A 15,077-nucleotide genomic window follows, 5' to 3' on the forward strand; every position below is an offset into this window, starting at 1 on the left:
CTGCTTTCACCCGCTAGTGGAAACAACCTGCCCGCATCTATCCTATCTATTCCCTTCAGAATTTATATGTTTCTATAAGATCCCCCCCCCTGCCCCGCATCCTTCTAATTCCAACGAGTACAGTCCCAGACTACTCCAACTCTCCTCTTAATCCAACCCCTCAACTCTGGGATTAACCGAGTGAATCTCCTCTGCATACCCTCCAGCGCCAGTAAATCCTATCTCAGGTAAGGAGACCAAAATTGAACACAATACTCCAGGTGTGGCCTCACTAACACTTTACTGCAGCATAACCTCCCTAGTCTTAAACTCCATTCCTCTCGCAATGAAGGACAAAACTCCATTTGCCTTCTTAATCACCTGTTGCACCTGTAAACCAACTTTTTGCATCTCATGCACTTGGACACCCAGGTCCCTCTGCACAGCAGCATGTTTTAATATTTTATAATTTAAATAATAATCCATTTTGCTGTAATTTCTATCAAAATGGATAACCTCACATTTGCCAACATTGTATTCCATCTGCCAGACCCTTAAACTATCCAAATCCCTCTGCAGACTTCTGGTATTCTCTGCACTTTTTGCTTTACCATTCATCTTAGTGTCGTCTACAAACTTGGACACATTGCACTTGGTCCCCAACTCCAAATCATCTATGTAAATTGTAAATTCTTTGTTCTTTGTTCACCTCTGCTGGGTCTGTCCTGCCGGTGAGACAGGACATACCCAGGAGTGGTGATGGTGTCTGCAGCGGCGTGCAGAGGGGGGGGGCCGACGGTGCGCTGGCCCCGGGCAGCCATTGGATGGGGGCAGTGGCGTGCAGAGCATGGATCGCGCCTGCGCACCGCGGTCGGCCGGAGCGCGCCTGCGCACCGTGGTCGGCCGGAGCGCGCCTGCGCACCGCGGTCGGCCGGAGCGTGCCTGCGCACCGCGGTCGGCCGGAGCGCGCCTGCGCACCGCGGTCGGGTGGAGCGTGCCTGTGCACCGCAGTCGGGTGGAGCGCGCCTGCGCACCGCGGTCGGGTGGAGCGCGCCTGTGCACCGCAGTCGGGTGGAGCGTGCCTGCGCACCGCGGTCGGGTGGAGCGCGCCTGCGCACCGCAGTCACCGCTGGTGAAGAGGCGGCTTTGCACTCGGCGGCTGGAGCAGGAACAGAAAGGGCGCGAATTCTCCAGAATCGACGGCAATGCCACCATGGGTGAGTTTTATTTATTCTTTATCTTTATCTTTTGATCTATTTTAAAACTCTTCTCTGCACCCTCTCTGTAGCTGTCAACTTACTAAACTGTCGTGCCCAGAATTTGACATTTGGGCCAGGGGCACCCATTTGGGACAGAACCAGTATTTTATAAAGATTCATCATGGCCTCTTAACTTTTGCCCTCTTACCCTTTATACTTAAAGCCCAGGGTCCTATAAATGGGAGATTCTCAGAGACTTGACTGCAAGCTGCTGGAGCTCGGATCTTGAACAGAGCTTTTATATCTGGATTTGGGGACCCTTTATGCACTGGCATAGTGCAAAAACAGGCCCCACATGACCAGGGTTTTGTGAAGAAGAAGGGATCTGGAAATGTGTTGACTGTGAAAATTATATTTGTGGAAATTGGGTGAAGTAATGCCGGTGTTTGATGAGACTTGGTGCTAAAGCTTTAGAGAAATGAAGATGGAATTTGATTTGAAGAAGTTCAACGTTTTGAAGGATATTGTGGCTGAAATGAAAGCGATACGTGCTGAATGAGCTGACCGAAATGTGTGAGATATGTCTTTGTATCTGCTATGTGTAATTTATCGGTCATATTATTGCAATTTTCCTGTTAATTCATGTTTAATTTACGTTGATTTTGGTGTGATTGCTAATATAAAAGTGAAGTCTTGTATATTGGTCTTCGTTGGGTTGTTTGTAGTTGTTTCCACAAGGGTCATAACAGTATTTCCATGACGTTGCTGCTCTTACCCTTCTCCATGGGGGTTGCAGAGGAGGGAGGCACAACTTTTGAGACATAACATCTCACCCATTGCTGCAAAGCAAAATGACTGAAGAAGAGAACAATATCCCTAGAATCCCAGCGCTAAGGGGAAATTGACTAACTCTTACAGCGCAATTTAACCTCAGGCAGCCGTCCTATACCTTAGAGATGGCAAAGATAAAGAGGTCAGTGAATAGCTCTAGAACGGGTGCAACTTCGTTTTTTATAGGTTTTTTGGTGATATTTAATGAAATATTTACGTGGGATGTAGTAAGAGTGAAGCCTGGATGATCAGAGGACTGCTATGGCATTTAATCTCGGAATAGGAGACATTTATTCCTTAACATGCTAATATTCGAATACAGATACCACTAATTTGCAAGTCTATGATATAAATTGCACAAAATTATCAGTGGAGAATCAGTGTGAAATAATTTGATACGAAGGAACAAAGAAATGACATATGGTTTATCCGTCTGCAACTGACCGATTGTTTACCATTTTCTTCCCATTTTTTTGAGATAGAAAATGAAGTGTTAAGAGCATTTTGTGTACAACCGAGTGGAGCACAGAACAGGAAAAAAAAGAGGGCCAGAGTCGAAGAAGAGTCCCATCAAAGAGGGGCATTAGATGCATGGATAAAAAGAAGTAAAGAAGAAGTAGGAGAACCTGGAGAAGTAAAAGATGATGTGGGTGCAGAGAAGGATTTTTCTGCTACAGATTCAGCTATGTCAGAACATAATACTCTCTCTCCTCAGTCTCGTTGTCAGGATGATGATCCATGTGAAGAAAATAAAGAAGATTTTTGCATATTTTAGCAAAGAAGCGATTTTGGCCGTTTGAAGAAACCGATTCCAGATCATTTGAAGATGACAATATTACAACATGGCCCTGAAAGATATCAGAATAAAAGTGGTCCATTTGCTGAGAAGGATGGGAGATAATTTTCCAAACAGTGGTTTGATAAAGTTTCCACAAACGGAGAAATTTTGGAGAGAAAATGGTTGTTATACTCTCCATATCGGAAAGCATGCTACTGTTTTGTTTGCTTTTTGTTTTCAAAGGAGCATTTGTCGTCTGTGTCAAACTTTGGAAAGGAAGACGGTTTCTCCACTTGGAGAAAATTAAATCCAAGAATACCTGATCATGAGAAAAGCCCTTCTCATAGAGCTCACATGAGGGAATACCTGAACCTCGTAGTTCGACTCCATCATTCAACTACGATAGATGCTGAACTTCAACAGCAAATGTCTGCTGAAAAGAAAAGGTGGAAAGCTATAACTGAACGGATTGTCGAGGTTATATCCTTTCTGGCAAAACAGAATCTGGCCTATCGTGGACATCGAGGAGAAGGAATATCTGGGTTATCAGAGCCAGAGGAGACAGTCAGTGAAAATACAGGAAACTTTCTAGCAACAATCAGACTTTTGGCCAAATATGATGACATCTTAGCAAAACACTTGCAGAGCGGGAAAGAGAAACGAAAAAGTGTCACCTACTTGTCCAACAGAATTCAAAACGAAATAATCAATCTTCTTGGTGAAACTGTCAAGAAAAGTATAATTTCCGAAATTAAGGACGCAAAATATTTTAGCATAATGCTGAATTCAACTCCAGATATTGCCCATGAAGATCCGATTTCTGAAATTCTGCGTTACTTTCATATTGATGAAAACAGAAAAGTAGAAATAAAGGAGACATTTCTGGGATTTTTTCAAGTCAACAAGGAAGATGCAGTCAGCCTGGTAAATAAAATTCAGGAAAAATTGGAAGAAGACAAAATTTCCATGAATGACTGTCGTGGTCAAGCATATGATAACGCAGCAGTTATGGCTGGAGTGAGAGGAGGTGTTCAACAAAAAATTCTTGAAGTTAACCCAAAAGCTGTGTTTGTGAACTGCGAGAACCACAGCCTCAATTTGGCCTGTGTCCATGCAAGTGAGGTGCAACCTGTTGTTGTTACATTTTTTAGCATTCTAGAAAAACTCTTTACTTTTTTTTCTTCATCTACTTCTCGTTGGGAAGTGTTAAAATCATTTGTCACTCGGACTGTGAAAAGACAGTGTGACACAAGATGGAGTTCCAGCCATGATGCTGTGCAAGTAATCCACGAAGAGTGTGACAACGTTATTGCAAGCCTTCAACACCTGCTGGAAGGAGAATTTTCAAGGGAAACTAAATCTGATGCAGGATCGCTACTTAACTCTATTCAACAGTTCCCGTTTATAGCTTTATTAAATTTTTGGTACTCAGTTTTATCATCAGTGGAGAAAGTCTCAAAACGTTTCCGGGATCCGAAAATGGGGTTCCATGAAGCTTCTTGTGATCTGAGAGGACTTATTCATATCTTGAATTTGAAGAATGACGAAATTATCCACAATGCAATAGATTTAGCCAATGAATATTGTGAAAATTGGGGAATACCAATTGCACGAACAAGGAGAAGAAGAAGAATGCCTGGAGAGTCAGCAAGAGATAGTGGACTGATGGCACAAGAAGAAATGAATAGAGTAATGGTAGAGATTGTGAACAGATTAAAAACTGAAATTGAAGACAGCAGTGTCCGTCTTCAAAGACTCAGTGACCGATTTTCTTTTCTTCTGAACTTGAATTCAGTAGTGATTGAAGATGAACAAGAAAGAGAGAAATTAAAAAAGGAATGTTCAGACGTTGCAAATTATTATGACAATGATGTGGTTGCAATTCAGTTATATGACGAAATTATTGATTTTGTGATGCTCCTTCGAGCTGGAGGGAATAGAGTTCCCCCTGATCCTAAAGATGCTCTGGAGTCTTTACTGCAGTATGGGAGGGATGTCTTTCCGACGCTGTGTGTTTCATACAGATTACTGCTTACAATCACATTTTCAGTCGCAAGCTGTGAAAGGTCATTTTCAAAACTGAAATTAATAAAAACATATCTGAGGTCTTCTATGTCACAGGAGCAACTGACCAACCTGGCTTTAATAAGCATTGAAAAAGAATTTCTCACAGCTGATGTAAAAAGTGAAGTAGTTCAGGTGTTTTGTGACAGGAGGTATCATTTGGGGAAAAGAACTTAATAAATTTGATTGATTAATATTAAAATCGAATAAAGCGTTTATTTCATGTTTCATCTGTGTTTATATATTCAAAATGTTTTCCTTTCTCATAATATTTCTCAGTATATTAGGCCTTATACTTGAGTCTTTGGGGCATATAATCAAGATTTGCCCCGGGCATCACCAGACCTCTGCACGCCGCTGGGTGTCTGGGACATAGTCTGTGAGGTATGATTCTGTGAGTATGACTGTCAGGCTGCTGCTTAACTAGTCTGTGAGACAGTTCTCCCAACTTTGGCACAATCCCCAGATGTTAGTGAGGAGGACTCTGCAGGGTCGGCAGGGCTGGGTTTGCCATTGTCATTTCCGGTGTGTCGGCCGTTGCTGGTGGTCCAGCCGGTTTCATTCCTGTTTTATGGGGGTTTGTTGTTGAATATAACTGAGCAGCTTGCTCGGCCACTTAGAGGGAATTTAAGAGTCAACCACATTGCTGTGGGTCTGGAGTCACATGTGGTAAGGATTTCCTTCCCTAAAGAACATTAGTGAACCAGATGTTTTACAACAATCGACAATGCTTTCGTCGTCACTGTTAGACTTTTAATTCCAGATATTTTATTGAGTTTAAATTCACCACCTGCCAGGGTAGGATTCGACCCCGGGCTCCCAGATCATTACCCAGGGTCTCTGGATTACTAGCCCAGCGACAATACCACTATGCCACCGCCTCCACATGTTACTGTCGCTGGACAGAACATACAGTGCAGAAGGAGGCCATTCTGCACCGACCCATTTAAGCCAGACAGATGGTCACTGTCTCCGAATCCTCTTTTCACCCGCTCGCTCCACCTTGAATGGTTTATAGTTCCTTGGTCTCTCCCTCCCGACTTTTAAAAACATGGTGAGAGATTTACAACCTCCCATCCTCTGCCACCATTCCCATACCCAAGCAGAATTGAAAGATTATGGTCAATCCCTCCGGCATTTCCACCATTCCTGCCCTCAGCCGCACTGAATCATCCCACCCAGACCCGGTGAATGTTCCATATTATTGTGATAGAAAAAGTGTTTGAAAGGGGTTAACTGAACCTGTTTGTTCAGTGACTGTGATTAATGTCAATCTCCATGGATCCTAATTGTGTCACTGGAGGGTTTCCCTCTTCTCTTAATAAGGGGCTCCTTTCAATGTGTTATCCCATAGTGTCAGCGGCAGCTTCAACTCCGACACTAACAGGGATCAGCAGCTAGAGGGAGACGGAGAGGAACGATCAGAATCTGAGAACAGATTGGAATGTTACAACAATGGATCAGAATCTGAGAACAGATTGGAATGTTACAACAGTGGATCAGAATCTGGGAACAGATTGGAATGTTACAACAATGGATCAGAATCTGGGAACAGATTGGAATGTTACAACAGTGGATCAGAATCTGAGAACAGATTGGAATGTTACAACAATGGATCAGAATCTGGGAACAGATTGGAATGTTACAACAATGGATCAGAATCTGAGAACAGATTGGAATGTTACAACAATGGATCAGAATCTGGGAACAGATTGGAATGTTACAACAATGGATCAGAATCTGAAAGTATTCGATTGGAATATTGATGACGATTTCTTCGCTACAGTCCCCAGGCCACCTGAATATCCAATAACATTAGCTGATCAGATCAGAAATGTACTGAAGGACATTCAAATGGGTTACTATCCCATCCTGGCTATTGTTGGTGTCCCCGGTAAGTCTCTCGATCCAGTTATTTATTTGTAAACCATGTTGAACTATATTACTGTTCAGTCTCTTCAGCTTCAGTCACTAACCCCGTACTCAATCCACAAGGGTGCCAGGGGGGCAACGGCCACAGGTCAGGACCGGAGGTGAGCCATGCCCTTGAAAGGCGGGTGGAGGAATTTATGGAGGTTGGGGGTCACTTCATGGTCCCTGAACTTTCAAGTGCTTCCTCGAAGAAACATGTGCCGTGTTTGAGAGGATGATTAGTTGTCTGGATGTCCAGCAATCTTTGATGCCTGAAAAGTGTGCCTGTGCTCTAACAGTAAGTGTGTCGATGACTGCATGCCTCAGAAGGTAGTACGTGGGTTCCCCAACTGGAAAGCATGGTTTAACGGGGAAGTCCACTCCCCAATGAAGTCCAGGTTTGAGGAATTCAAGACGGGGGGACCCTGACCTCTACAAGAAATCGAGATACGACCTCCACAAAGCCATCAGGGACACCAAGAAACAATACCAGACTAAGAGTCACAGTATTTGAGTTGGAAGGAATGGTTGGCAGATGTTTGGAAGGGTGAGGGAAAGGGGAGGAGGGGTATTGGGTGGACAGCCGAGGTGGAGGGTTGGAAGGTGCGGGGGGGGGGGGGGGGGGGGGGGCAGATAAAATGTTGGTGACGAGAATCTCTTTACGAATGAACCAACGCAGGGGTGGGGGCGGCTTCCATCGGCTGCAGCATGGTAGCACAGCGGTGAGCACTGTTGCCTCACGACGCTAGGGCCTCACGATCAATTCCCAGCTTGGGTCACTGTCTGTGCGGAATTTGCACATTCTCCTTGTGTCTGTGTGGGTTTCCTCCGGGTGCTCCGGTTTCCTCCCGAAAGACGTGCTGTTAGGCGAATTGGACATTCTGAATTCTCCCTCTGTGACCCGGACAGGCGCAGGAATGTGGCGAATAGGGGATTTTCACAGTAACTTCATTGCAGTGTTAATGTAAGCCTACTTGTGACAGTAATAAAGATTATTATCTTGTGTGGGCCTGGATTCAAGGTAGGTTAGGGCCCAGTTGGAGGTCCTCACAGAGGGGATATGCCTGACTCTACTGGAGGGAGGGTCCGGAGCCCCCCCACTAGGTTGGTGACATGGAACGTTAGGGGACTTAATGGTCCCGGGTATTTATTCATTTGAGGACTTTGAACGGAGATGTAGCCTTCTTGCAGGAGGCAAATTTGCGAATCAGGGCACAGACAAGACTGACGAAAGGGTGGGTGGGGCTGGCGTTCCACTCACATTTTCATACAAGGTCGAGAGGAGTTGTGATCTTGATAAATAAGAGGGTGGCATTTACGGCAACTAGCATTTTGAAAGCATGGGGGGTGATATGTTGTGGTAAGTGGGGTGTCGGCGGGGGCACCAGTGGTATTAGAGAATGTTTATGCACCAAATTGGGACGATGCAGATTTTATCAAAAGGGTGTTGGCGGCCATCCCTGATGAACTGAGAGCCGGGATTACTGCACGGAACTTTAGGACACCAAGGGACAATTTAGCATGGCCAATCCACCTAACCTGCACATATTTGGACTGTGGGAGGAAACCGGAGCACCGGGAGGAAACCCACGCAGACAGAGTGTGCAAACTCAACAAAGACAGTCACCCAAGGTTGGAATTGAACCTGGGTCCCTGGAGCTGTGACGCAGCAATGCTAACCAATATGGCATTGTGCAATCAAAAGGCGCGAAAAAAAACAGGGTAGTTGTGCTGGGTGACTTTAACGTTCCCCATATTGACTGGGAATCCCTTATAGCCAGGGGCTTGGATGGAGAGCAATTTGTTAGATGTGTCCAGGAGGGCTTTTTAATACAATTGTTGACCATTCAACCAGGGAGGGGGGCATATTAGACTTGGTATTGGGGCAATTTCGACAAAATTATGAGGCATAGACAGGGTGGACAATCAGAGGCTTTTTCCAAGGGTGGAAGTGTCATTTACAAGGGGGGCACAGGTTCAAGGCGAGAGGGGGAAAGTTTAAGGGAGATGTGCGAGGTAAGTTTTTCACACAGAGAGTGGTGGGTGCCTGGAACGCTTTGCCAGGGGATGTGCTGGAAGCAGGAACATTAGCAACATTTAAGAGGTATCCGGATGGGGACATGAATAGGGAGGAAATAGAGGGATAGAGACTAGGGAAGGGCAGAAGGATTTTTCTTTAGTGAAGACATTGTGATCGGTACAGGCTTGGAGGGCCGAAGGGCCTGTTCCTGTGCTGTACTTTTCTTTGTTCTCATTAACTGGGTCATGATGTTGAGGCCCTCAGCCATGGTCATCACAGACTGAGCCATGCCTTGGGCACCACTACTCAAAGTGTGGATGTCGTGCTCCAAGTTTTCCATTGCAGACCCCACCCCAGCAGTGTTGGCCTGGGTGCCACGCATTGTCGGCACCACATCCTGCACCTGAAGGGCTTTGGGACTCCTCCAATCGTCTATGTGCTCGCTGGAATGTCACTGATACCGTCTACTGAATGTCACGGTCGTGTCCTATCACCCGTATCAACTCTGGGAGAACCTTGTCCAGAGTCTCAACATCTGACTGTGAACCAGCTGAGTCCTGGGACCCAGCAGTCCTCCAACTGCTGTCTGCCTTGGCTGCTCCTACCTCCACCTGATGGGCATCAGCAACTGTGTTGTTCTCACCAGATTGTACCTTCTAAGCCTGCCCACTAATGCCGCCCATCGAGATGTGTGTATCTGCGCTGGTGGAAGGTGCGGCTGATAACTGTGATGCTCACTGGTGATCTCTTTGGACCTCTCCTCTGAGGTGCTCCCCTGGGTGGAGGGGTGGGGGGGAGGGTACATGACTCACCGTATAGTGACCCTGCGAGACAACGGACATGGTGTCAGTGAGAGGGAAGGATCATTTTGGGAAACATGAACGAGTCACTTGAAACTGGTCATCTGGATGAAGGAGCTGTGAATCGTCACTTCTCTGGCACAGGCTGACCTCGCTGTCAGAAACTGCTCTGTCCTTGGGCAACCCTGCCATCTCCAGGACCCTTATCACATCGGGGGTGAGGACTCAGATCTCGGACTCCACCTCCTGTCTTGGCCCTTCCCTGCTTATTATGGGCTGCCTTCTCCTCCGGGGACACAGAGAGGGCATTGTGAGCTGTACGCTTGATGGGTCAGGGGGGTCTATAGCAGGTGGCATGTGAAGGGGTTGTGCTGCTGGGTGCTAGGGGCTTCTGAGGAAAAAGCTTATGACTCTCTTGTTAGTCAAGAAGCTATCTACCTCGACCATAAAAATGTTCAATGACTCTGCCTCCACCCTCTCTGGGGAAGAGAGTTCCAAAGACTCTCGACCCTCTGAAAGGAAAGGTTTCTCCTCATCTCCACCTTAAACGGGAAGCCCCTTATTTTTAACCTTTGCCTCCTTTAAAGCTCTACCCTCACCCACAGGGGAAATATCCTCTAAGTACCCACCCTGTCCAGTCCGCTCAGGATCTTATGTTTCAATAAGGTCACCTCTCAATCTTACAACAGGCCCAACCTGTCCAATCTTTACTCATAAGGTAACCACAGCCACAGCACCCCCCCCCACCCCCCGCCGAGCCCCTGCCACTCCCCACCCCACATGTCACGTATCGGTCGAGTGAACCTCCTCTGACCATTTATATCTTTTCCCAAGTGAGGAAAGCAAAGCCGGTGCGCAGCATTCCAGATGTGGCCTCACCAACACTCTACAGCTGCAAATCCCGACTTGTATAGTCCATTCCTCTTGCAATAAATGCCAACATTCCATTGACTTCCCAATCACTTTCCTGGGGAATGTGAGGTGACCAGGCACTTCTCAGGGCTGAAGGTCACAGCTGTTTGTGAGTTTGGGGGGGTGGTACACAGGGATCGCTGATCTGAACAGGTTAGTCATTGTCCTGCAGGGTAACTCCGATGTGCTGGATTTCTGCGTCAAGTTTACAATGTGAGCAAATAGCTAGAGTGTTATTTGCAAGATTGCTGATAAGGCCAATCTTACGGGATGTGAAAGTGTATGAATTCCAATGGGATATCGGCCGGTGAAGGTAGGCCTGTGGTAGACAGTTTTGGAGAAGCCATGATCAGATTGTCCAGTAGTTCCAGACCTTTATGAATGAGATTTGATGTTTCAGACAAGAAAGGAAAGGGTAAGTGTGGCGTACAGACGTTTAGTCATCCTGTGATCGATGATGCTGTTTATGGTTATTGTTCTTTCTCTATGACCGCTGTGGAGTTATATCTGAGCGATGAGCAATCTTCTGGCAAGGGAGAGACAGAAATAATGGTGGACCACAAGTAGTTTGCTTCATTCACTCCATCAGCAGCACACAGCGACAGCAGTGTGTGTGACATCTACAAGATGCACTGCAGCAACTCACCAAGGCTCCTTAGGCAGCACCTTCCAAACCTGTGACCACAATCGTCAGGAAAGGCAACAGATACCTGGGAACCCCACCACATGGAGGTTCTCCTCCAAGTCACACACCACCCTCACTGTCGCTGGGGCAACATCCTGGAACTCCCTCTCTAACAGCACATTGGGTGTACCTACACCTGAAGGACTGCAGGGGCTCAAGAAGGCAGCTCACCACCACCTTCTGAAGGGCGATTAGGAACTGGGAGTGATGTTGGGAGGGGTACGAGGCGCCAGTTAGTGGATTGGGGAGGTAGATCGGGGAGTTTGGGAATTTGAGGGATGGCAGGTGGGACTGATGCCTTGAGAGAGGTGGTAACCCTTGCAGCTCCTTAGAGATCGTTGGTCTTCTTCCGACATTGGACGTGGGTCCTCCTGGTCATGGTGCCCACACTGGCAGCCACGGCCTCCCAGGCGGCATCGCTGACCCTGCTGACTGGTTCTCTGCTGACAGGCGTCGAGAAGCCTGGTCAGATCGGCATCCCCATAGCAAGGAGCAGGTCTCTGCGCTGCCATCCTCGTGTCTTGGCAGAGAGTGAGTGCTGAGGGAACATGTAAAAGCAGCTTCCCCTGGTTAATGGTGAGCAGCTGAGGCAGGAGTCAGGTGAATCAGACGCCAAGGATGCCAGGCATGTTGAGATTCACGTGGGGCTCGCTTCTTGCACTAAGTGCTATTGAATAGCGGTCTCCATCTCGCCATTGCAGCGGACACAAAACCCCCCACCAATCCCGCCCGAAATGACTCTCCAAAATGTTTCCATTGAATCGTGCCCAATGAGCTTCCTTTCCATTTATACAACCAAAATGGATAACCTCACACTTATCTACATTAAACTCCATCTGCCACATCTTGGCCCACTCACCTAACCTATCTATATCCATTTGCAAATTTATTATTTCCTCATTGCAACTTACTATCCCACCTATTTTAGCACTATCTGCAAATTTGGCTCCAGTACCTTCCATCCCTACATCCAGGTCATATATATTGTAAATAGTTAGGGCCAGAGGACCGAATCTAGAGTACCTCACCAGTTCCATCCTGCCGACTTTCTGCCTACTGCTGGTTAACCAGTCTTCTACCCAAACTAATAAATTACCCCTAATCCCATGTGATTTCTCAGAAGACTAAGGAAATTTGGCATGTCAGCTACGACCCTCACCAACTTCTACAGATGCACCATAGAAAGCATTCTTTCTGGTTGTATCACAGCTTAGTATGGATCCTGCTCTGCCCAAGACCGCAGGAACCTACAAAAGGTCGTCAATGTAGCCCAGTCCATCAGGCAAACCAGCCTCCCATCCATTGACTCTATCTATAATTCCCGCTGCGTCAGAAAGGCAGCCAGCAAAACCACGCACCCCGGACATACTCTCTTCCACCTTCTTCTGTCAGGAAAAAGATACCAAAGTTTGAGGTCACGTACCAGCCGACCCAAGAACAGCTTCTTCCCTGCTGCCATCAGACTTTTGAATGGACCTACCTCTTATTAAGTTGATCTTTTCTCTACACCTTGCTATAACTGTAACATTATATTCTGCAGTCTCTCCTTCCTTCCCTATGTACGGTTATGCATTGTTTGTACAGCATGCAAGAAACATTATTTTTCACTGCATACTAATACATGTGACAATAATAAATTAAATCAAATCTTGATCTTGTGTATTAACCTTTTCAGCGGCACCTTATCAAACGCCTTCCGGTAGTCCATCTGCAGCACCCCCATTATCCACTTTGCTTGTTCCATCTTCGAAGTGCTCTTACAAATTAGTCAGCATGATTTACCCTTCATGAAACCAAGCTGACTCTGATGGATTGCGTTTTGACTTTCTAAATGTCCTGTTGTTACTTCCTCAATAATGGATTCTAACAGTTTCCCAATGACAGATGTTAAACTAACTAGTCTATAGTTTGGTATTTTCTGCCTCCCTCTCTTTTTGAATAAAGGCGTTACGTTAGCATTTTTCAATCCCCTGGAACTTTTTCCATATCCAGGTAATTGATAATAATATTTATTATTGTCACAGGTTGGCTTACATTAACGTTGCAATGAAGTTACTGTGAAAATCCCCTCATCACCACAGTACGGTGTCTGTTTGGGTACACAGAGGGAGAATTCAGAATGTCCAATTCACCTAATACAGTAGTCCCCCTTTATAACGCGGGTGTTGGGGTCCAAGACAGCCACCCGCGTTGTATCCGAGCCGCGGATATCCATGATGGGGGTTTTAAATTTATTTTAAAATCTATGCATGCGCTTCCCATTGTGAGTCTACGGGGGGGCGGGGGGAGAGGTCAGACCCCCGTAGACTCACAATGGGAAGTGCTAGCATAGATTTTTAAATAAATTTAAAACCCCCATCGTGGATCCAATTAAAATTTCAGCGGCCGGAGAGGGAAGCTGCTCTCTCACTGAAGCAATCAGCGGCCGCTGAAATTGACACTGCTGGCTGCTCTCTCCCTCCAATCCAACTTTTAAGTTTTAATGTTTCTGATTGGAGGGAGAGAGCAGCCGGCAGTGTCAATTTCAGCGGCCGGCTCACTTTGATCCAGAGAGGGAAGCTGCTCTCACTGAAATAATCAGCCGGCCGCTGAAATTGACACAACTGACAGTTGGGGTCCATAAGCCCCCCCGCGGTATATCGCGAACCGCGGTATTGCGGAGCGCGGTATAACGGGGGACTACTGTATGCATGCCTTTCTTCTGGGAGGAAACCGGATGTGTAATTTTATTGTTTATTTTCCTTCCTTACAGTGAACTTAGTCACGGTTGTGATCCTCATCCGCAAATACTGTGGTCTCTCCAAATGTGTCACTCATTACCTGGTGGCCATGGCATTGGCAGATCTACTGGTCGTTATCCTCGACCTAATATTGAGACACATTCCGATTGTGTTCCATGAACAGTTTCATTTCCTGACGTTCATCCCCGTGTGTAATATCCACGCCATCCTGCTTTATGCAGCCACTGACTGTTCTGTCTGGTTCACCGTCACTTTCACTTTTGATCGATTTGTGGCCATTTCTTGTCAGAAGCTGAAAAGTAAATATTGCAGCGAGAAAATGGCGTCTGTGGTTCTGGGAACAGTGACTGTGCTGAGCTGTTTAAAGAACATTTTCTGGTATTTTATGGTGAGCGACCAGTATGAGCTGATTAATGACCCCTGGTTTTGTCATTCCACATATGCTGTCCTGTTATCTCTGGTCTGGGGCTCAATTGTGTTCCTCCATTTCATTCTAAACCCATGTGTCCCATTTGTCCTAATTCTGCTGCTCAATGTTCTCACCACCAGACATATTTTAGTGATGAGCAGAGCCCGCAGGAGGCTCCGGGTTCACAGCAGTGAACAGAGTCCCAGAGACCCAGAGATGGAGAGTCGAAGGAAATCCATCATTTTACTGTTCGTTATCTCGGCCAATTTCATCCTGTTATGGTCAACATTAATGGTTACTACTTTAAATTTCCAGATATGGTGGTTGACGTATCATTCTGCAAATCTGGATGCTTTTGTTGAAGAATTGGGCTACATGCTGCAGTTACTGAGTTGCTGCACAAACACTGCTATTTATGCCGTGACGCAGACAAAGTTCAGGGAGCATTTGAAGAACGTGCTGAAATATCCCTTTACAACAATTCTTCAATTAATCAAATGATGAGAAGATCTGAATCACTCAGAGTTTCCAGAATTTTCTCATTTTGTTTCACATTTCCAGAAGGGTAGAGGGTCACCTCAGGGTCTCTCCCCTTCCATTGGCTAGGTGACCTGTCCATCATCCAGCTACCATTCGCTGATTGGACAGGAAAGCAACTGCACTGACATTTCACCTCTCCCACTCGCCAGTCCAACTATCCATCATCTCGCTGCTTCACACTTATTGGACATGAATCCTCCATCCATCA

The 15,077-nt window shown here is 46.2% G+C and overlaps 1 protein-coding gene across 1 annotated transcript in view; it reads left to right on the forward strand.

Moving 5' to 3' along the window:
* Positions 1-6,005: 6,005 nt before the first annotated feature.
* The window catches only part of LOC119951638, a 33,495-nt gene continuing 24,423 nt past the window's right edge, over positions 6,006-15,077 (forward strand). Inside the window, exons 1-3 of the mRNA XM_038774818.1 lie at positions 6,006-6,038; positions 6,206-6,745; positions 13,932-14,211. Coding sequence (XP_038630746.1) covers positions 6,307-6,745; positions 13,932-14,211 — 719 coding nt within the window. The 5' untranslated portion in view covers positions 6,006-6,038; positions 6,206-6,306. The remainder of the gene's footprint in view (positions 6,039-6,205; positions 6,746-13,931; positions 14,212-15,077) is intronic.

The sequence above is a fragment of the Scyliorhinus canicula genome, chromosome 17, assembly GCF_902713615.1.
Source record: "Scyliorhinus canicula chromosome 17, sScyCan1.1, whole genome shotgun sequence".
Taxonomy (NCBI): Eukaryota; Metazoa; Chordata; class Chondrichthyes; order Carcharhiniformes; family Scyliorhinidae; genus Scyliorhinus; species Scyliorhinus canicula.